The sequence below is a fragment of the Rhinatrema bivittatum genome, chromosome 5 (assembly GCF_901001135.1).
Source record: "Rhinatrema bivittatum chromosome 5, aRhiBiv1.1, whole genome shotgun sequence".
Taxonomy (NCBI): Eukaryota; Metazoa; Chordata; class Amphibia; order Gymnophiona; family Rhinatrematidae; genus Rhinatrema; species Rhinatrema bivittatum.
In genome coordinates, this window is record NC_042619.1 from 365,344,321 (window position 1) to 365,368,377 (window position 24,057).

General features: G+C 46.6%; 1 protein-coding gene across 1 annotated transcript in view; it reads right to left on the minus strand.

Moving 5' to 3' along the window:
- TMEM131 (transmembrane protein 131) overlaps positions 1-24,057 on the minus strand; it is a 334,866-nt gene that overhangs the window by 131,009 nt on the left and 179,800 nt on the right. The window contains exons 23-24 of the mRNA XM_029603311.1: positions 18,926-19,083; positions 18,340-18,482 (exon numbers count right to left, since the gene is read on the minus strand). Coding sequence (XP_029459171.1) covers positions 18,340-18,482; positions 18,926-19,083 — 301 coding nt within the window. The remainder of the gene's footprint in view (positions 1-18,339; positions 18,483-18,925; positions 19,084-24,057) is intronic.

Genomic DNA, 24,057 nt, shown 5'->3' on the forward strand with positions numbered 1-24,057 from the left:
AGTTTGGAGCTACCTCACGCTTGCTGAGCGTTTTTCCAAATTCTAACGACTAAATTCATAGAAGAATCCTACCAGAAGACGAGCCCCGCACTCCTGCGGTGATACCCTCGGGTCCCTCCCCCAGTTGAGTTTCCTGAGGTGATTTCCGTGGTCTCTCGGAGGTTCGAGCCTCGGTCCGGTGGCCGACTCGCGGCAGGGACCTAGCCCCCAGAGTGAGACGGGCTCGGGCGCGCCATAGAGGCAGCCTCGGTCCCGGTGAGGACTTGGCCCCCGAGCGAGATGAGTTCGGGCGTGGCCTAGAGGCAGCGGGTGCATTTCCTCGAGCATGGCGGTGACTGTAATCACCCTCTCCCCCCGCAGCCGGAGACCGCCCGGGTCGCAGCCGGGAAGCGCCGAAGACAAGGTAAGGCGTACATCTTTACTTGTTGGTCTCCGAGAAAGCGAGGATTAGCGTGGTCTGCCTACGTGGCAGCCCGCCAAGGAGGTCACCATTTTGCCTGCCTGCTCGCCGTCGCCATCTGCCCTGGTTCGACGCCTCGCTCTAGCACTCAGACCAGACTAAGCGCACAGGCGACGGGCGCATATGTTAGGGGCCCGAAAATAATTGGGTGCATATTTGATAGCTAATGTATGAAATCAGTTGGTATCTCTGATTGTTGGGTAAAGGGATTATTATAAATGTTCCCTTTACCCTTTATTAGGTTGGTTTTCCTTTAATCGCTCAGTTTTATTAGCTCTTCTGGAATTTCTTGCGATAAATACAGAAAATTGTTGTTTATTCTGTATGTACTTATACATATATATATATATATATATATATATATATATATATATATATATCTGTATTCTTTCCTTATATATCAAATTGTTGGATGTTCTGTTAATCTGAAAATGCAAAATTAAAAATTAAAAAAAAAAAAAGAATGATGCCACGGCAGCCAACCTTCCACTTGAGGAAGAGGGAGTCGCCAAGGAAGTAAGGAGGGCGCGGTGGAGACGTCGAGAAGCGACGGTCGCAACAGAGTCTGTGCGTATTTGTTACCGATAGTGGGAAATACTGAATTCTATCTGGGATCTCACATTGCGGCTTTCCGACACTGGCAAGCTCTCGGGATTACTAGATTAGGCCATTTGCTCACATGAGAGGGCCAACCGCTCCCTTTTTTTGAATTTCAGAATTATTATGGTATGGGGAACTCAGCCATGTTCCCATACTTTTAAGTTGCTCATTCCCTGCATAGTCTGCCCCTGGCATTCCGGATGCAAGCCACACTCCACAAACTGAATACGCTTTTACAACTGGAAGGTAGGCGGGTTCCCTCCCTATCTTGTTACTATAAACAACTCCGAGCTGTAAGGCGGGTGGACATTTGTGCTGTCCTTACAGACTGCTGGAACGGGGATGGGGAGTTTGTGCTCACTCCGTCACTATTACATGCATGTTTTGCTCGGATGGCCCGGATCTCCTTCAACGCCTACTACCTGTGAATTGCAATATAAATTTTTGGGACGGGCTTATATCTCCCCGCAGATGGCGCATAGACAGCGCATTGCGGCATCAGCATCCTGTGGCTGTTGCCCTGAGGTGGTGGGCACACTGGCTTATGTTTTTTGGACCTGCCCATCCATTAAGAAATTTTGGACCCAGGTGGCTAAATACCTAGCTACAATTTTGGGGGTCTCTATTCCGGTAGCTCCGTTATGGATCCTATTTGGGTGTATCCCCCCACTGAGGATCCGAGATCCTGGCACTCGATTATTAATCCAGAAAGCTTGTTTAGTGGGGAAACGAGTCATTTTGATGGGTTTATTTATTTATTTGCTTTTATATACCGACATTCGTTGGCGTACATCACATCGGTTCACATAAATGGAATAGTATGAGGAGGGTCGTACTATTTTACATTTAACAAAAAACTGGGTGGAACTAAGTATACAATACAATATACAGAATTTTTTTTTTTTTTTTGCAGTTAAAACTAGATAGAACTAAATGTACAATGAACAAAAATTTATGGAGCGAGCTTTAACTTAAGCGGGAGGGGGGAGTCTAGGGGGGACACATGTTTCCAGTAAAAACATTTGGGGGGAAGGGGGGTGTTGGGGGGGAGGGGGGTGGGGGGGTTGGGTTAGGTGGGGTGTTGGTAGGCGTTTAGGAATAACCAGGTTTTTAATTTCTTTTTGAAAGAGTGGAGGGAGGGTTCAAGTCTGAGTTGTGGGGGAAGCTTGTTCCAGAGGGTGGGGCCCGCTACAGAGAAGGTGCGTTGCCTGGTGGAGGAGAGGTGTGCTAGTTTGAGGAGAGGGATGATGAGAAGGCCTGTGTTTTGACGCCTTTTGGACCTGGCGAAATCTTTTATTTGCTTATGCATATGGAATATCTCTCGGCCCGGAATACGACGCCGCTTTTTTGCAATTTGGGACATTTATATTCAGACCCTTCCACACCAAGCTCGAAGCAGACTGCTGAACTACTGAGGCTTCACTTGTCTGGTCTGGGATTACCACTGTGGATGGTTCTTGACTTCCAACCAAGTAGTATGCTCTTTCTCAACTGAATGTGGGCATGTTTCAGAGACTACAGAGGGAAGGGAGGGTGGGAAAGGGGAGGGTTTTTCTGGGTGGAGAGGTGTTTATTTTGGGAGTATTTGTACAGCCAGCACATTGTTTTTGAAAGGGCTAGGGAGTGTTGGATTACCCCACACTCTCTAGGTGTTTTGTACTTTTCTCATTGGAAATACTAATAAAAAAAACCGTTTACAAGTAAGAGAGTTCCCCAGTCCACGTTTGTGGAATGATAGTCTGAAATTTGGAAGGGAAAGTCTTTAGTCAGATTACCATGGTGGAAACACGAAATCACAAGATCCTTAACTCGCCCACGACTGGGATGATGTAGTCTAGGTTTACCAATGTATCAATGTCCATTGGTTTTGTCTCATACAAGGGCAGTAACCTTGCACTGTTGCTGCTATTAGGCCTCACATTCCCAACACTGTCTGATAACACAACCTCATCAAGTAAAGTAACTAAATTATCTTGGTATTTTTGGTAGGGGAAATTAACATTTGCATGAACTGTGTCTTGCAAAGCCATGATAAATTCCAACTGGAGCGATATGCAGAAATAGGATTTGGTGAAATCATTCATGAACCCTCATGTCACCAACACCTGGGTAATGATAAGCACCATTCTCTATCTCCTGCCTGCCCTTTATCTGCCAATTGCACATATAGGCAAATTATATAATCCCAGTTCGTGCAAATATGTCACAACTACTGCAAAGCATTTGGTAAACACTTGAGAAGCTAAAGCTAGCTTAAAAGGCAGATTGCCAGGTTCTTGTGGCCAGGTTTTGGCCTCTGTTGGAAACAGGATGCTGGGCTTGATGGACCCTTGGTCTGACCCAGCTTGGCAATTTCTTATGTTCTTATAGTACTGAATATCAGATACTTCCTATGATTCAGAAATCTCTATGGGGGTGTAGGCCTCCTTGAGATCTAGAGAATATAGCCAGCCCCCTTGATTTAGGAGGATATGGATGGCATTTAGGGAAGCCATACTGAACCTTTTCTTCTTCAGGTACAAAATCAGGTTCCTCACTTCTAAGATGGATCTGAATTCCTCAGTTTTCTAGGGAATCAGGAAGTACCTGAAATTAAATTTCTATTCTTTGTGGTGAGACATTTTGGACCATTATGAGAGAGACATGGACAGGCCTGAATCTCTTTTGGGAAGAGAAATCTGGAGAGACTTCCAAAAGGTGCAATCTCTTTTTCCCCAATTCTTAACTATCTGAAATTAAAGCAACCAACAGTTTGCAAAACACTCAACTTCCCCATTACAGAGAGGTTTTGACTGGATTTTGATGGAATGCTTCAGAGCCTTTTTGATTGAGCTGGCTAAGCATACATTCATATGAACTGAAGCAGCCCCAGAAAATGTCTTTTTCACCTTGTTCACAAAACATTCTTTCTTGTCCAAAGAGCATGCCTCTCCTGAACATCTTCTCTAAGATCAGATAACTGTAATGAAGTGGTCCTATGGTAATATTACAGAACATCTCGATGCCCTTGCAAATGCATCATAGATCAAGCTGACAAGGTACATTTCATACTACTTTTTAGTGGCCATAAGGGAGCAAAATTCCTCATGTATGTCCTCAGGAACATACCGAGTGAAAGTCTGCAATGCAGTCCAGAGAGTATAAAATAGCTGGCCATTCAGATTTTGTAGTTTTATGCGAGAACAGAACACAGCATTCTGATAGTTTATCTATACAAGAAGGTGAAGCTATTTATACACATAGCTTGGTGAAACAGATGCATGAAAGTTAAGGGCCCAATATTCAAAGATATCCGGTTATCTAAGTTATCCGAACAACTTAGAAAGGATATTCAGTAGCATGGCTATGCTGCTGAATATAATTGGATAAATGCTAGTTAATCAGATAACATTAGACCTGCTGTTGAACAGGTCTAACTTGTTCGGTTAACTTAACCAGATAAGGTTGATTATAGGCACTTATCTGGTTAAGATAACCAGATAAGTTTCTCCTCCTTGATCTGCCCATTGCCTGCCCCCAAGATATTCGGCCATCTACTTAGCTGGACAAATACTTAGCCAGCTAAGTGGCAGCCGATGAACATAGCCAGAAATTCAGCGGCTGACACTTATATGAATAAGTCCTACTTATCTGGCTAAGTAGTGCTTCAGTATCAGCCCTTAAGGGTTTTGGCTGCCCTAACTCAGTCCCGTAGCAGTACCCAATCGGGAGTGACTTAAATACTGAGGGTTAAGGATCATCTACGGTCCCTAGAGGATACTGCTTTCAGCCACCAACTTATGTTACTGAAACAGCTGTTTTTTGAGGGGGGAAAATATCTAGCCCGACAACTTAAAGCAGCGCAGGCTCAACCAGTGGTGCCTAAAATTCAGAACACTCAGGATCAGACAATTACTTCGTCTGAGGGCATCCGTAAATCTTTTACTGAATTCTATTCTACCCTATATACTAAGGACTCCTCCATTAGCCGGGAGGCAATTGAGGATTATTTGAGGTTGCTGACACTCCCAGCACTAACAGATACAGAAGACATGCCTGGACAAGCCTACAGAATCAAGTGAAGTGTTGGCTGCCATTAGGCAACTTAAGGCCGGGAAGGCGCCCGGGCTTGATGGGTTTACTGGCACCTATTATCGGAAATTTGCTACTTTTTTTTAGTGGATCCACTAACAGAGGCCTTCAACTCCTTGCTAGAGGGCACCTCTTTCACCAAAGAATCTAACACGGCTGGTATTACCGTCCTGGCCAAGCCTGGTAGAGATCCCTCTAAATGTGGCTCTTACCGCCCAACTTCTTTAATAAATATAGATCTGAAAATATTAGCCAGAGTGCTGGCAGCTAGGCTTAAATAGGGTCCTTCCTGGGTTGGTCCATAATGATCAGATGGGATTTGTGCCAGGCAAGCTGGCAGCTGATAATGTTCGGAGAATTGCTGACATTGTCGATTTAGTACACAAGGAACAAATACCAACGGTACTCCTTGCCCTGGACGCTGAAAAGGCATTCGATCTCGTTCACTGGGAGTTCCTTCTCAAGACGCTAGAGGCTATGGGTTTTGGGGAAACTTTTATGACTTGGCTACGAGAACTGTATGAGCACCCGCTAGCCAGGGTAATGGCTAACGGTGGCTATGGGCCCCCTTTTACAATACAGAGGGGAACAAGACAGGGTTGCCCATTATCCCCTCTCTTATTTGCCCCTTTTTTTAGAACCCTTTGCTATTAGGGTCCGAGGGGCTGTGAATATCAAAGGCGTTATGGGGGGCACTATTCACTCAAAAATTTCCCTTTTTGCTGATGATGTCATGATGACTCTCACGGAACCTCAGGTATCTTTACAGGGTGTAATGGAAGGGCTGAGTGGCTTCTCGGCAGTTTCTGGTATGAGAGTCAACTATGACAAGTCAGAACTTCTTAATTTAACCTTATCACCCGCTGACGTTCAGGACCTTAGACATCTCTTCCCCTTTTCGTGGGCCTCCCTCCTCCCTTAAATATTTGGGTGTCAAGATTGGGTCTCATATTAACCAATTGTTTGATTTAAATTACAAGCCCCTTGTGACCAAGCTGCAGGATAACCTGAGACGGTGGGAACGCCATACTCATTCTTGGCTGGGGAGATTGGCCATAGTCAAGATGAATATCCTTCCTCGTTTTTTGTATTTTTTTTTATTTTTTTTTACCACCCTTCCTATTAGCATTCCCACTGCCCTTCTTAAAAAATGGCAGCAAATCATTTGCAGTTTCATATGGAGAAAGAGGCTGCCTCGTGTTGCTAGGGCTACCCTATATCTACCCAAGGCTAGGGGAGGACTGCAATTGCCCAATTTAGCCTGGTATTATGCTGCTCAGCTTCGTGCCTTAGTGGCTATCCACGGCACTCGAGACGTACCACAATGGGTCCGATTCGAACAAGGGCTGCTGGGCACATTCCCTGTTTCTGCAATGCCATGGCAACCTCGATCATCCTGGAGTACTTTTAAATACTTTCCATATGCATTACGTACCACAATGCAAGTATGGCACCGCTGGAAAAATGTGTTGGTGGGCACAGAATGTTATTCCCTGATGTCTCATTTGTTCACTAATCCAGTGCTGCCCATCTCTGATTGCTGACTACTAAATGCTGGTTAGTAGCTGGGATTCAGCGTCTAAGTCATGTTATTCAACAGGGAACACTTAACTAGGGAACAACTCAGTGCTTTGCACCCGGGTGGAGCTATCGATTTTTTTTTGTATGCCCGGGTTTCTTCCTTTTTACATAAGGGACTGAGGTCGCGAACCGCAAGACCCACAAACACTTTATTTGAAACTATGCCAACATGCTTCGTCTATTAAGGGTATAATCTCTAAAATATACGCAATATTCTATGGTAAATTGGCTGGTGTGCATAAATACAGGGCACTTTGGGACTTGGACTTTCAGGCGGGGGGGGGGGGGGGGGGGGGGGGGGGGGCGGCAGCGAGATCCGGGGAGCCAGCAGCGGCAGCATGTTCGATCGAGCAGGCAGGTAGGTGGCAAAGTAAAGATGGCCGCCTGCACGGGAAAATCGTGCAATTGGCCGCTGAAGACGTGACGTCACACCCCGTGACGCCAAACGTCGTGACGTCACGTCTTCAGCGGCCAATTGCACGATTTTCCCGTGCAGGCGGCCATCTTTACTTTGCCACCTACCTGCCTGCTCGATCGAACATGCTGCCGCTGCTGGCTCCCCGGATCTCGCTGCCACCCCCCCGGACCCCGCTGCTGCTGCCCCCCCCCGGACCCCGCTGCCGCTACCCCCCCGGACCCCGCTGCTGCCTACCCGCCGCTCCCGGATCCTGCTGCCGCCCCCCCCCCCGCTGCCGACCCGCCCGGGCGGTTTTGGCGCTCATCCAGGCAGGGGAGGGAGGGAGGAAGGGAGAAGGGACTACCGGATGCCGCTGATGGCTGCCCGCCGCCCAGACCCACGGCCCTCCGACAGGTATTTAAAATTGTTTTATTTTTTTATATAACACACAGGTTTTTTGTTTTTTACACTTTTTACACTTACCATAGCAGGCCCGAGCCTTGCTACTTTTTCGTTTGTTTTTTTTGCCCTGGTCCCGTCCGGTCTCCTGCAGCCCCGTCCGGTCCGGACGGGGCTGCAGGAGACCGGACGGGACCAGGGCGGGTAAGCAATGTTTTTACCCTACACTACACTAACTCCTACTAGGGGGAGGCGGTAAACTAGCAGGTTAAGGCCGCGGCAGAACAGCGGGTTACGGAGGAGATAATATCAGCGCCCGTTACAGTATCGCAGGGGAATAACTAATTCCTTCATTATACAGCTTTTTCGTTCATTTACATGCCGGGTGCGGAAAGGGTTATGCGTCTGTTTTCAGAAGCGATACGGACGCGTGAAACTGGAGACTGTATCGCCGAATTGCCTTGCGCGCCCGAATTGTGCGCTACGAGCACGTTACAGACGGGCAATCCTCGAGCGGACGATACTGGATCGACCTGTATATATTTTTTTTTTGTTTGCCAATAAAAAACAGATTATAAACAAAAAAAAACATCTATCCAGTGGCTGGAGGCAGAGAACACTGGCTGAATTACATCAAAATATGACATATAAGCTGGTGATGTAATTTAAAAAAAAACAAAACACAAACTGCCTCCATGTGTGCTGGATAAGAGAGCAGAGTTGCTTTCCTGTAACAGGTGTTCTCTCAGGACAGCAGGATGTTAGTTCTCACATATGGGTGACATCATCAGGATGGAGCCCTATCACGGAACACTTTTGTCAAAGTTTCTAGAACTTTGACTGGCACACTGAGCATGCCACTAACCCTGCATCCAGCAGGAGTCCTCCTTCAGTCTCGTTTGTAGCAAAAAGTACGAGCAAAAAAATAAATTAAGAAAACTTAAGTGAACCCAACTCCGCGGGGTGGAGGGCAGGTTTCGTGAGGACTAACATCCTGCTGTCCTAGGAGAACACCTGTTACAGGTCAGCAACTTAGCTTTCTCCCAGGACAAGCAGGATGGTAGTCCTCTCATATGCGTGAATAGCGAGCTACAGGATGCCCGATAGAATGAACCAAAAGCACCCAACGACGTGCAACAGGTACAACAGGGGTGGTTTTGGGTATGAGGGAAGCCTGAGTTTAACAGTGGGTCGCAAGAAGGAATTGAGTTATTAAATTGGAAACAAATTACACAGGATTGGCCAAAGATGGAATCCTGTTTGCCAGTCTTGTCGAGACAATAATGAGCTGCAAAGGTGTGGAGAGAGCTTCATGTGACAGCTCTGCAGATGTCAGCAAGAGGTACAGAACGGAGGTGCACCACTGATGTTGCCATGGCTCTTACTGAATGCGCTTTCACGTGTCTTTGTAGCGGAAGGACTGCTTGTTGGTAGCAGAAGGTAACACCGTCCGCCAGCCAATTGGACAGGGTCTGCTTGCCCACCGGAACTCCCAGTTTGGTTTTATCGAAGAAAAACAAACAGATGAGTGGACTTCCTATGGGCTGCAGTGCAGTCCAAATAAAAGGCGAGCGCATGTTTACAGTCCAAAGAATGCAGGGCCCGCTCACCTGGGTGTGAGTGAGGTTTCGGAAAAAATGTGGGTAGTATTATGGATTGATTTAAATGGAAAACAGACACTACCTTTGGCAAAAATTTAGGGTGAGTGTGGAATACCACATGATCGTGGATACATTGTGTGTAAGGTGGGTATGTTACCAGCGCCTGTAGCTCACTGACTCTGCGAGCCGATGTTAAGGCAAGTAGGAAGAGCACTTTCCAAGTGAGATGACGTAGCTCGCAGGAGTGCAGAGGCTCGAACGGAGGTCGCATGAGCCGTGCTAGTACAACATTGAGGTCCCATGCCAGAACCGGAGGACGCAGTGGAGGCTTCAGTTGGAGCAAACTGCTCATAAAGCACCCTACAAGGGGTTGCACCGAGATCGAGGCATCTCCTACACCTTTGTGGTAAGCGGCTATGGCGCTGACACGCACTCAGATGGAGGACGTTTGTAGACCAGACTCCGATAGGTACAAGAGGTAGTCCAGGAATCTTGTTGTGGGGCAGGAAAAGGGATGCATTTCCTTTGTTGTGCACCACAAGGAAAATCTTTTCCATTTGGAATAAGATTTCCTAGTAGAAGGCTTACGTGAAGCTACGAGGACCTGGGACACATTGTCAGAAAGGTTAAGTGATTGTAGTATCAACCTTTCAACATCCATGCTGTCAGAGACAGGGAGTGGAGGTTCAGATGATGCAACAGTCCGCTATTCTGCGTTATTAGAGTTGGATCTGTGCCCAGTCGAATTGGTTGCTGGACTGAGAGGTCACGTAGGATGGGAAACCAAACCTGCTGCTTCATGTGACAGCTCTGCAAGGGGCTATGAGGATCATTGTGCCCCGGTCTTGTTGCAACTTCACGAGAGTCTTGCTGATGAGTGGAAGTGGAGGGTAGGCATATAGAAGACCCGTTGTCCATGAGTGGGTTAAGGCATCCCTTGGAGGTGTCTTGTGGCTGCAGTGTAGAGAGTAAAAGTTGTCTACTTTGTGGTTGTGAATTGACGCAAAGAGGTCTATGTATGGATGACCCCACTGGTGGAAAATTTGGTTCGCTACAGTGGGATCTAGGGACCATTCGTGAGGATGAAAGGTCCGGCTGAGATTGTCCGCCATCACATTGTCCACGCCTGCCAGGTAAGTTGCTCTCAGTCCATGGAATGTGAGAGTGCCCAGGCCCAGATCTGCGCCGCTTCCTGGCATAGCAGGTAAGAGCCTGTGTCCCCTTGCTTGTTGAGGTATCACATCGCTACCTGGTTGTCTGTTTGAATCAGAATTACCTTGTTGGATAGGCAATCCTGAAAACAGAATAGGGCATATCATATTGCCCTGAGCTCCAGAAAATTTATCGGGTGTTTTAATTCCGCTGTGGTCCAGGTTCCCTGGGTTTGGAGGTTGCTGACATGGGCTCCCCAACCGGGTTTGGAGGCATCTGTTGTCAGTGTAATTTGAGGTTCTGGAGATTGAAAGGGTAGTCCTATCCGAAGATTGGACTCCTGTATCCACCAAGCTAGTGAGAGACGAAGCTGGCTGGTGATGTGGACAATGTGGGACATATGTTGATATGATTGGGACCACTGGGACTTTAAAGTCCATTATGTTAACCTCAATGGCTCGTCTAGCCATGAGAGAACGTAGACCGTGGACGCCATGTGACCTAGTAAGTTTAGCAGATGACAAGCTGTGGTGGTTCAGCGAGTCTGTACTGCTTTGGCCAAGGTTGATAATGTGCGTGTTCGGTCCTTTGGGAGGAACGCTTTGGCGTGTATGGTGTTTAAATCTGCTCCAATGAAGGAGAGGGTATGTGATGACTCAGATTTGACTTGGGATAGTTTATGAGAAACCCCAAGGATTGCAGTAGCTGTACAGTAAGATGGAGGGATTGAAGTACTACCTCCTTGGATGGACCCTGAGTAGCCAATCGTCGAGATATGGATAGACATGAATGCTGTGTTTTCGCAGGTAAGCTGCTACTACTGCCAGGCATTTCGTAAACACACGGGGTGCTGACGCTAGGCCAAACGATAGCACTCTGTATTGGAATGCCGGTGACAGACTAAGAATCTGAGGTATTTGCGATGCGGAGGAGTTATGGCTATATGGGCATACACCTCCTGAAGATCTAGAGAGCAGAGCCAATCTCCCTTCTGTAGGAGAGGGAGTAGTGCCCAGGGTTACCATTCTGAACTTTTCCTTTCGGAGATGTTTGTTTAGGGCATGAAGATCCAATATAGGACGAATGCCACCTGACTTTCTTGGAATTAGAAAATATCGGGAGTAGAACCCTTTTCCATGCTGCAGTTGGGGAACCGGTTCTATGGCATTGGACTGCAGGAGAATTGAGAGTTCCTCCTCAAGAAGTGGAGAATGGTCGATTAAACTCCACACCGGACGAGGTGGAGAGTCCGGTGGTAGCTTGAAGAAGTTTAGATGGTAACCGTGGGCAACCACAGAAAGGACCCATTGGTCTGTTGTGATTGTAGCCATATGTTGGCAAAATGGCATAAGCGGCCTCCTACAGGAAACGTTGTTGGAGGCGGGGGGTTGACTGTTGCTCTCTAGAAGGGAGTCAAAAACCCGCTGCAGAACCAGTCTGTGGGGCTGGTTGGGCTTTTGGAGGCCTGTGCTCAAAAGGTTGACCTTTTTGATAGGGTCTGGATGGTCGAGTCTGGCATGGAGGGGGGTAATACCTACGAGTTTTATAGGTTAGCCTCATGGCATCCCTTCTGAACTGTCTTTTGATGGTAGAGGAAAAGTCAGAGGGAACAGTAGATAGTTGGCGCAATGTCTCATGATGGTCTTTGAGTTGCGCAACTGCTTCCTGGATTTTCTCTCCAAACAAGTTGTCCCCTGTGCAGGGAAGGTCTGCTAACCTGGTCTTGGACTTCTGGATGCAAGTCTAAAGATTTCAACCATGCCCAACATCTGGCACTTATGCCTGCTGCTGACACTCTAGAGGCGGTCTCAAAGATATCATAGGCAGCTCTGACCTCATGTTTTCCAGCATCAAGGCCCTTCTGGAGGATGGAATTCAATCCCTCTTGAAACTCCTTTAGCAGGGATTTGGAGAAATTCTGAACCTGCTTCCAAAGATTTCTGGAGTATTGAGTCATGTGTAGCTGGTAGGCTGCTATACGTGCCATCAACATAGAACCCTGGAACACCGTGCGTCCAAAGGTGTCCAAAGATTTCTGCTCCTTGCCAGGAGGGGCAGAAGAATGAGGCCGGGACCTCTTAGCTTTCTTTTGAGCGGACTCGACCACTATGGAGTGGTGAGGGAGCTGCATTTTTTGGAATCCTGAAGCTGATTGAACCAGGTAGGTCGCATTAGTTTTCCTGTTTGGTGGAACTGTACCTGGGTGCTCCAAGGTACGATGTAACAGGTCAAGCAGAACTTTGTGGACTGGAATTTCCATCACTTCCTTGGGGGCATCCACAAATTGCAGTACTTCCAGCACTTGCGGCTTGCATCCTAGAAACATAGAAATGACGGCAGAAGAAGACCAAATGGCCCATCCAGTCTGCCCAGCAAGCTTCCCTCATTTTTTCTCTCATACTTATCTGTTTCTCTTAGCTCTTGGTTCTATTTCCCTTCCACCCCCACCATTAATGTAGAGAGCGGTGATGGAGCTGCATCCACGTGAAATATCTAGCTTGATTAGTTAGAGGTAGTAGGGGTAGTAACCGCCGCAATAAGCAAGCTACACCCATGCTTATTTGTTTTTACCCAGATTATGTTATACAGCCCTTATTGGTTGTTTATCTTCTCCCCTGCCGTTGAAGCAGGGAGCTATGCTGGACATTTATTTATTTTATTTATTTAAGGTTTTTTATACCGGCATTCAAGAACTCGTTCTCATCATGTCGGTTTACAGAAAACAGGGGTGCAAAAATATAACCAAAAAACATAAGTAAACGTGGAGAAGAGAAGCAGTTACAATTAACAAGGGCTAATGAACTGGGATTGTAAGAAATAAGAGATAGAGGAGGATAATTATATACAAGTGTACAATGTAAATAAGGAGTCCACTATATATACAAGAGAACAAAATAAATATGGAGTCCACTATATACAGCTACTTAGCATAGGAATTATTGATGGATCTTGTTAGGAGGAGTTCGGGAAGGCTTGCCTGAAAAGCCATGTCTTAAGTCTTTTCCTAAACGTTAAGAGGCATGGTTCATTTCTGAGATCTGGTGGGATAGAGTTCCATAGCGGAGGGCCTGCTGTAGAAAGGGCTCGGTCTCTCAAGGTTCTGTGATTAGTAGATTTTACGGGTGGAACAAGGAGGCATCCTGTGTAGACTTCCCTAGTCGGTCTTGTTGATTTGTGAACACGGGGAGGAATTTGTAGGTCGATTATGGTATGTTGGTGAATGATTTTGTATAATAATGTGATGGATTTGTAAATTACTCTGAAGTGGATTGGTAACCAGTGGAGGGCTTGAAGGACTGGAGAGATGTGGTCTCTTTTTCTGGTGTTTGTTAGTAGACGTACTGCTGCGTTTTGGACCATTTGGAGCGGTTTTGTATATGAGGAGGGGAGGCCAAGAAGAGTCGCGTTGCAGTAGTCTAATTTGGAGAAGATGAGGGCTTGGAGAATGGTTCTGAAGTCTTTGGCGTGGAAGAGTGGTCTTATCCTTTTTAAAACTTGCAGTTTATAGAAGCAGTCTTTGGTTGTTTTGTTGATGTGGGCTTTGAAGTTCAATTTATTGTCGATTAGCACACCTAGATCCCTTACATGAGTGGTTTGTAGGTTGGTTGGGAGACAGACTGTGGGTTTATTATCGGGAGTTATGAGTAGGACTTCAGTTTTAGATGAGTTTAGAACCAGATTAAGGCTGTTGAGTAGGCTTTTAATTTCTAGATGGCAGGATTCCCAGAAGTCGAGTAAAAAAAACTGATACCTCACATGCGTGAGGTATCAGTTTTTTTCTTCTCCCCTGCCGTTGAAGCAGAGAGCTATGCTGGATATGCATCGAAAGTGAAGTATCAGGCACATTTGGTTTGGGGTAGTAACCGCCGTAACAAGCCAGCTACTCCCCGCTTTGTGAGTGTGAATCCTTTTTTCCTCTCCCCTGCCATTGACGTTATGCTGGATATGCGTGAAGTATCAGTTTTTCTTTTCCCATGCCGTTGAAGCAGAGAGCCATGCTGGATATGCGTCGAGAGTGAAGTATCAGGTACATTTGGTTTGGGGTAGTAACCGCCGTAACAAGCCAGCTACTCCTGTCTTTGTGAGTGCAAATCCTTTTTTCCACATTTCCTCTTGCTGTTGAAGCTTAGAGTGATGTTGGAGTCACAGTAACCATGTGTATGTTTATTGAATAAGGGTATTGTCTCCAGGCAGTAGCCATCATTCTGGCGAGTCACCTACTCTTCATTGGCGGCCTCTTGACTTTATGGATCCACAGTGTTTATCCCACGCCCCTTTGAAGTCCTTCACAGTTCTGGTCTTCACCACTTCCTCTGGAAGGGCATTCCAGGCATCCACCACCCTCTCCGTGAAGAAATACTTCCTTACATTGGTTCTGAATCTTCCTCCCTGGAGCTTCAAATCGTGACCCCTGGTTCTGCTGATTTTTTTCTTATGGTAAAGGTTTGTCGTTGCCTTTGGATCATTAAAACCTTTCAAGTATCTGAAAGTCTGTATCATATCACCTCTGCTCCTCCTTTCCTCCAGGGTGTACATATTTAGATTCTTCAATCTCTCCTCGTACGTCATCCGATGAAGATCCTCCACCTTCCTGGTCGCCCTTCTCTGTACCGCTTCCATCTTGTCTTTGTCTTTTTGTAGATACAGTCTCCAGAACTGAACACAGTACTCCAGGTGAGGCCTCACCAAGGACCTGTACAAGGGAATAATCACTTCCCTTTTCTTACTTGATATTCCTCTCTCTTCAGTTTGCAGTTTAAAGGGGATGGTTTCAGACATTGTCTTTATAAAACTGGCAAACGAGAGGTCCTCTGGAGGACAGCGGCATCTTTCTTCCGGAGATGAAGGCTCAGATATCCTCAGAATCCTGGGAGTCAGAGGAATCATCCCCCCAGGGATCGTATGGCTGATCCCCTCCACCCTGTGGGTCTTCCGCTGGAGGAAGAAGGCCTAATCCAGCCGGATCAGGAGGTGGCACCGATGGAATCTGTGGATGCACCAAAATAGATGGAGGTGGCACCGAGGCCAGTGGAGGCACCAACGCTATTGGTGTTTTTGATGAGAGGTGGGGTGGTAATATACCCAATGGCCCTGGAATCGGGTCCGGCATCGACGGATCATGCTCTTCATCGTCCGAGAGAGGAATCGGGATCGATGGCGGTGGAGGAAACCGATGGTCTTGGAGGCACCGACGGTCCGGAAGGTACGGGCACCGATGGGAGTGCGCTGATGAGAGAGACTGGCCAAAGATGGAATCCTGTTTGCCAGTCTTGTCGAGACAATAATGAGCTGCAAAGGTGTGGAGAGCGCTTCATGTGGCAGCTCTGCAGATGTCAGCAAGAGGTACAAAACGGAGGTGCGCCACTGATGTTGCCATGGCTATTACTGAATGCGCTTTCAGCATCGTAGGCACCGGGTCAGAACTTGGCATGGGAGTCGGTGCCGGTGACGACTGAAATCCTCGAAGCGCTTGGAGGACTGCCTCTTGGACCATCTGGTCCAATTCCTCCCGGAAGGCTGGTGTTGGTAACACAGCTTCCGGAGTTGGAGGCTCCATAAGCATTGCCGGAGGGTCCACAGGGATATGTGGAGTGTCGGCTCCCGGCACTGTTGCAGGTGGAGGAACGCCTCGGTGTCCCGGGTCCTCCAGTTCCCGGGACTTTTTGGTCGGTGGTTCCGTCATTGTCGATGGTTTATCGGTGCCCATTCCCGAAGATGGGTCCCGTCAATGTCGATGACTGTGCTTTTCTTGGTGCTCGGCCCGGTCTTTCTCCACGCCGAGGACGATGATGTGGAGGCCTTTGAACGAGACGATGCCGGCCATTCACCAGTGTCCCGATGCTGAGACGTCAATGGAGATGGAGTTGATGACGACAACGGCGGCTTCCAGCTCGGTGCACTTTTGGCCGGCGTAGATGGATGCTTAGTTTTGAAAAGGTGTTCCGTTTTTTCTAAGTGGGCTCGGCAGCCTTCCAGTGTCATTTGGGCATAATTGGTAAACAGTTGGTCATCATGGGAAGGCCCCAAGCATAAGATGCAGACATCATGTGGGGTCCATGATGGACATAGTCCTCGGACACTCAGGGCACTTCCAAGAACTGGTCCAATTTTTTTGAAAAATAAACGCGATGCACGGTCAGTGGATGTCGGGCACCGAAAAGGAGCATTGTCGGGAAACGACCGGAAAGAACGAGGTTAAAAAAAATTACCAGCGGGATGGGGAAAAAGGTTTGAAAATTTTAAAGAAAATTCCGTGAGGAAAAAGTTGTGAGAAATTCTCAGAGCTCCTGAGAACCGCGAAGTAACTGCTGCATGGAAAAAAAAAAAAAAAAAAAGAGACTGAAGGGGGGACCCCTGCTGGATGCAGGGTTAGTGGCATGCTGGGCATGCTCAGTCTGCCAATCAAAGTTCTAGAAACTTTGACAAAAGTGTTCCGTGATAGGGCTCTGTCCTGATGATGTCACCCATATGTGAAGACTACCATCCTGCTTGTCCTGGGAGAAGATATAACCCATAGGTTCAGGACTAGTGGAGCAGAAGGAAGAGGAATGCATACTATCACTGAAGTAGGAAAATGTATATTATCTTAATTAAAATTCAAACATATTTAGCATATGCAAAGGCCATAATGGGGGTCATTTTCAGCTTGTATAAGTAAAAAAAAATGCACATAGATTACACCAAATTTCAAAGCGGATTTATGCGCTTAAATCAACTTTGAAAATTTACCCATTAAATCTACCCATGCAAGTTATATATGCTCAAATGTATGCACAAATTTTTCCTGAAAATGTATATGCATACTTTTTAAAATACAAAAGTATGCACATAAGATCAAACCTTTCCCCTACTCTGGGGCTCTAGGAACATCTCTGCTCAGTCCTGGTAAACTTACACATGAACATGACATACAGGCAAAATGTATCTGTATACTGGGAAGGCAATTTTGTAAAAGGCCATTTCTGTGCATATAACACCATTTTACCTGCAGACGTCCCTTTAAAAATGATCCTTCCTGTGTGTGCTTTATGATTCAGATCTTCCCCTTGCCTGACTCCTATAGAGTTAAGAGGCTGAAAATGTTCATACACAGATCAAAAAGCTTTGTTTGTTGTGACATGTGGGCATCCAATTTTGGCTTCATGCCCCTTTTTTTTCATTTTGATGTCGCTATCTGAGCACCTTATCTTATTCCAAATTTACACTGGAGGGGTGACACTGGGACAAGTCTAAAAAAGGATAGTGGGGGAGGAGAAACTTGAAAGGTTAATAATGTATTACACATCTGCTATTATAATTTGTTCCAAAATCCAGTGTAAAACCTATGTAAATGAAAGTTTGCACCAGGTTAACATCAGTGTTTTGTTTGCTTAAAACAGACATCTTTCTACTGGAAAGTTTTCAACCACCTGAATTTGGGCAACTTCTGCACTAAAATCTAAATACTTCTATTTGAATGGGCTCTAAGTTATCAGGCATTCACTTACAAAATCTGGCACTGACAGCAACTGTAGACCAGAGGCAAACAACGTATCACTTGACAGCCACATGAGCAGGGTTGATGTTCAAAGTGTCTCAATAAATTATGTTTGAATCTTAAAAAATATTATGAATATATTTACTTACATCATTTTTGTGTATTAACTTTATTGAAAGAAGTAATACAGTACCTGGCACACATTTCTTATGCATACTAAGCAATTTATAAATACTATTTAAGTCAAAACAAGTTTTGTCCGTTCTCTCCCTTATCCACCCCCACCTCTCACTGTTTAAAAAGGCTATATTGAGGGCCCTCAAAAGTTATATGTAGGCCCTGACCCTCAAATTGAGAAATACTGTTGTAAATATATTATAAATAATGCAGCAAATAGAGCAAATTCTCATTTAAAAAAAACTGTCAAAACTACAAAAACTGTCAAAACTACAAAAACTGTCAAAACTACAGTCAATGAAGAACAGCCAGTTTTAAAAATGTTTAAGTCATCTTGCCATTTTTCTACCAAGAAAGATATACTTAACACTCACAATGCATTTTCCAATGTCATTTTCTTTGAAAATGAATTGTCAATACTCACTATCTGAGCAATCTTTCAACAGTGCTTCTGTAATTTTAAATCGTAAAAAGCTTCCAGGACTGGGAGGCTTGCCTGCGACCCTTAGGCTCTCAGTTGCTCCTTGACCTTGTACCATCAGTGCATCGATTACAGTTAGATTATTTCTGTATGAATACAGATGGAGGGCAAAAAAATTTTTTTTAATGAGTGTACTACAAAATAAGTAGACATTATGATCTTAAAACCTTTTACATTTCAATCCCTTAAAAATACTATAATCTCTATTTGTGACAGTAAAAAGGAAAATATTTTTTTAATTCAGATACTTCTTTATGGATGATTCTCCCAAATGTTTATGAATAAAAGATTATTCCAAACAGGGTTTAACTGAACCCAGGTATGGACAGAAGAGGCACATAAAATTCAAAACGCCCCAGGAAGTTTTCTGTCTCATTTTGATGAAAGATATGTTTAGTTCATTAAACCTTAATCTGGTACTTTATTATCCCAACCTATAGTTTATATTCTAAGTAATTTATGCTGTTCACACAGAATATCCAATGCAAAACAAAAGAACTGCTATCAAAAAACATACTCAGAGACCTACCTGATGATAATTAATGAAGAAGAAGTTTTGTTGAAAAGAGGAGTAAATTTTACTTTCACTGATTTTTTTTCTCCTGGCTTTAAAATTATATTTAAAACTGAATGTCGAGTAAGGCCTTCCACGAATCCTGAACTGCTCTGTATTGGTTGACCGTTACACTGAATTATAAACAAATACAGAAAAAAAAAAAGATAGTGAGATTCAAATATCACCTTGTGAGTGAAATTATGTAGCAGGCACACTTTAGAAACTTCAGTGAATAAGAAAGTTTGCTGGTACACAGAAAAGAAAATTGGTTCTTACCTGCTAATTTTCGTTCCTAGAAGTCCAGAGAAGTGGGTTGTGTATCCCTACCAGCAGATGGAGTCAGAGAACCAAAACTTTGGGCATTGCCATATATAATAGAGTGCCTCCTGCAGTCTCTCAGTATTGTCCTGTACCCAAGCCCGAGATAACAGAACCAAGGAGCGAGAGGTAGCTAACAAAAAACCCTGACTACCCCTTCGCTCGAGACAAAAATTAAACGAAACCAACTGCGAATAACTGCTCCCATCAACCTTTCTGCCAAAAAGGAGCTTCTTGAAAATTAGATAGGCAAACGCTAGCCAACACAGTCTTTCTGAATCTGAAGTAAGGGGTGGGCCTCTGGACTGATCCTTGGTACTAGAGAAACAAAAATTAGCAGGTAAGAACAGATTTTCTTTTCCCTATACGTACCACGATCAGTCCAGAGAAGTGGGATGTACCCAAGCCACCCTAAACTGGGCGGGATTCCAAAAGACCCGCACGCAAAACACTCTCACCGAAGGATGACTCATCAGCAGTTAAAGTATGAATAGACGACCACACTGCCGCTCTACAGATCTCCTGAGGCGACAGGAGTTGACACTCTGCCCAGGAAGTAGCCTGGGCCCTAGTGGAATGGGCTCTAAAACCCTCAGGAACTTGACATCCACGGGCAATATAAACCAAGCAAACGGCTTCCTTAATCCAACGAGATATGGTTGCCTTAGACGCTTTATCCTCTTTCTTAGGGACCCAAAGAGAATGAATAAGTGATCAGAACGGCGGAAGTCATTAGTAACCTTCAGATAACACAATAGAGCGCGTCGCACATCCAAAAGATGACGGTCTCTGTCCTGAGCCGAGTCCCTAGACCAATGTGGAAACCCTGGTAGTTCCACCATCTGATTTACATGAAAGACCGAAACCACCTTAGGCACGAAGGACAGAACCGTGCGCAAAGCATTGTGAATCCTTAAAAAGGGGTCCCGACAACGTCTGTAATTCTGAAATCCGACGAGCCAAGCAAATGGCCACCAAAAACACAGTCTTCAATGTCAGATCCTTCAGAGAAGACCAGCGGATAGGCTCGAACGGGGTGCCACATAACACCCGCAGAACTAAATTCAAGCTCCACACCGGCCACACAGAGCAGACGGGCGGTCGTAAATGCTTGACCCCCTTGAGAAAACAGGCAATATCTGGGTGTGCTGCAAGCAAAAAACCATCGAACCTTCCCTGCAATGCCCCCAGTGCCGCAACTTGTACCCGAAGGGAACTGAATGCCAACCCCTTGGCGAGTCCCTGTTGCAGGAAGTCAAGGACCCGAGGGATATCGGCCGCCAAGGGATCGCAGACCCCTTGACAACACCATGACTCAAAAAGCTTCCAGACCCTCACATAGGCCATGGAAGTGGCCTGACGTCGCGCCTGTAGGAGAGTGGAAATGACCTGTTCGGAATAGCCCTTCAAGCGTAAACGTCGCCTCTCAAAAGCCAAGCTGCGAGAGAGAAGTGATCCTCCCAATCCGAAAATATGGATCACTGACGGAGCAGACACGGCAGATTGGCTAGATGTAGCGGTTCCTCGAGAGCCAGACGCACGAGATCCACGAACCACGGACGACATGGCCATTCCGGAGCCACGAGTACCACTCACCCTGGGTGAAATTCTATGCGGCGAAGAATCTGACCTATGAGATGTCAAGGCGGAAAGGCATACAGGAGAATTCCCGTGGGCCAGTGACACATGAGAGCGATTACCACCGAACCCTGATCTCGACGGCTGAAGAAGCATTCCCTTTTCTCATTCGCCCGTGTCGCCATCAGATCTAATTGAGGACCCCCCCCCCCCCATCTGACGCAAATGTGGTTCCACGCCTCGGCCAACAGTTCCCACTCGCCTGGGTCGAGTTGCTGTCTGCTGAGAAAATCCGCCTGCACGTTCTCCACCCCTGTGAGATGAGAGGCAGCAATGCCCCCGAGGTGACGTTCCGCCCAAGCGAACAGAAGCCGCGCCTTCAGTGCCACTGCAGGGCTTCGCGTCCCGCCTTGCTGGTTGATGTACACCACAGTCGTTGCATTGGTCGGAGAACACTCGCACCATTCTGCCTTGAATCCAGGGTAAGAAGGCTTGTAGGGCCAGTCGCACCGCTCTGGTTTCCAGATGATTGATGGACCATGATCCTTCCGTCGCCGAGCACAATCCTTGGGCAGATCGTTCCGCACACACCGCACCCCACCCCGAGAGGCTGGAATCGGTGGAAATTATTATCCAATTCAGCGTGTCCAAGGCCACTCCTCGTTCCAGATTGTCGTGCGACAGCCACCACGACAGACTGGTTCTGGATTCCTTAAGTAAGAGCATTGGCAAGTGGAATTGTTCCGATACCGGACTCCAGCAAGATAAAAGTGCACGTTGGATTGGAAGTAAGTGAGCGAATGCCCAGGATACTAAGTCCAAGGTGGACCCCAGAACCTGAAGATGATGTCACACTGTGGGTTTGCTTCTGCGGAGCAAGGACCAGACCTGATTCTGTAACTTTGTTACACGGTTTGGCGCTAGAAACACTCTGCCCTTCAGGGTATCGAACTGTGCTCCCAGATAAATCAGTTCTTGGGTGGGCTCCAAGTGGCTCTTCTGGACATTGATCACCCACATCAGCGACTGCAACGTGAACCTCACCAATTGAACCAACCTCTCGCAGACTTCCCGAGACTTTGGGCGAATCAACCAGTCGTCCAGGTATGGGTGGACCAAGATCCCTTCTTTCCATAGAAAGGCCGCTACCACCACCAACATGACCTTTGTGAACATTCAAGGAGCTGTTGCCAAACCAAACGGGAGAGCTCGAAATTGGAAGTGTTGCCCCAGGACCTTGAAACGCAGAAACCTCTGGTGACTCAACCGGATAGGAATATGTAGGTACACCTCCGTGAGATCTAGAGACGTGAGAAATTCCCTGGTTCGAACTGCCACCATCACCATCCTCAGCATTTCCATCCGAAAACGAGGAACTCAAAGACAACGGTTGACCTTCTGGAGATCGAGGATGGGCCAAAATGTGCCCTCCTTCTTTGGGACCACAAAGTAAATAGAGTACCGTCCCCGGCCTCACTGTTTTTCCAGCACTGGGACAATTGCTCTGAGGTCGAGAAGACGTTGCAGAGTTACCCAGACCACGTCGCACTTGATGTGTGAGACCACTCGGGATTCCACAAAGGCCTCTCGTACTGGACACGAGAACTCCAGAGCGTAGCCATCTCTGATGACCTCTAAGACCCACCGGTCTGATTTAATCCTTGCCCATTCCGCGTAAAAGTTGGACAATCTGCCTCCAACAGCTGCGACGGCGGAATGGGTGCTCATGGCTTCATTGGGAGGTTTTGTTTCCCACCCCAAGGTGTCCCGAGTCTCTACCGGGGCGGCGGCCCCCTCGAAAGGACTGCTGAAATCCTGGGGCTGGTTTAGAAACTGTCTCCTAAAAGATCGTTTGGAAGAGGAAGAGAGATCAGAAGGCAGTAAAGAGAGCTGGCACAGAGTCTCTTGGTGGTGCTTGAGCTGCGCCACTGCTTCTTGAATCTTTTCTCCGAAATGATTATCCCCATTACAGGGCAAGTCAGCTAACCTGTCCTGTACTTCTGGTCTGAGGGCTGAAGACTTTAGCCAGGCCCATCTTCTCACACTAATTCCTGCCGCCAAAGCTCTGGAGGCAGTGTCGAAGATGTCATATGCTGAATGTACTTCATGTTTGGCAGCATCTAGACCCTTTTGTACTAAGGCATGAAGTTGGTCCTGGAATTACAGAGTAAAGCTTCAGCAAATTCCTGAATCTTCGTAAATAGGGCCCTATTGTACTGGGTCATGTATAATTGATAGGAAGCAATGAGAGACTTGAGCATTGACCCATGAAATACTAGTCTTCCAAACGCATCCAGAAATTTCTGTTCCTTTCCTGGGGGAATGGAAGAGTGGGGTTTGGAGCGTTGTGCCCTCTTCTGGGCTGACTCCACAGCTGAATGTTGATCTAGTTGAGCTCTCTAGAAGCCAGGGGCTGGCTGAATTAGATAGGTGGCATCTGCCTTACGGTTGACAGGTGCCACAGAGCCAGGGTGCTCCCAATTTCTTTTTAAAAGGTCCAAGAGGATGTCATGAATAGGGATAGAAATGATTTCCTTAGGAGCATCGAGAAATAGGAGAAGTTCTAACATCTGATGCCTAGAGCCCTCTTCTGTCTGAATCTGGAATGGAACTGTTTCAGACATTTCTTTAAACAAAGTTGATAAAGGACAAGTCCTCTGGAGGAGAATGCTTCCTTTCCTCAGGAGGAGAGGGCTGTGAAGGCAGATCATCTGAATCCTGGGAGGAATAATCAGTCCAGGGATTGTATGGCTCATCACCAACTCCCATATGTTCATCAGAAGGGAGTAACTGTGTTATTGCGGAAGGCATTGATGGCCTTGAAGGTGGAATCGAAGGCATCAATGGGAGCATCGAAGGCATCAATGGGAGCATAGAGGGCGGCATCGGAGGCACCGATGGAATTGGTGACGTCGATGGATGTGTAGGTGGTAGTAGTCCAGAGGGCGGAATGGAGATCGGTGATTCTTCTTCCGATAAGGGTATCGGTGAGGAAGGAATCTGAGCCATCTGTTCCCTCGGATGCACCGGTGGAAGGGCACCGATTAACTTATCTATTCTTGCCAATAGCGGTCCAAGCGCCATGGGTATCGGATCAGTGGCTGGAGCAGGAACTGGCAACCGATGGAGGTTTGAACCCCTGGAGTGCTTTACCAATGGCCTCTTGGATCATCCGATCCAATTCCTCATGGAAACCTGGGGCATGGATA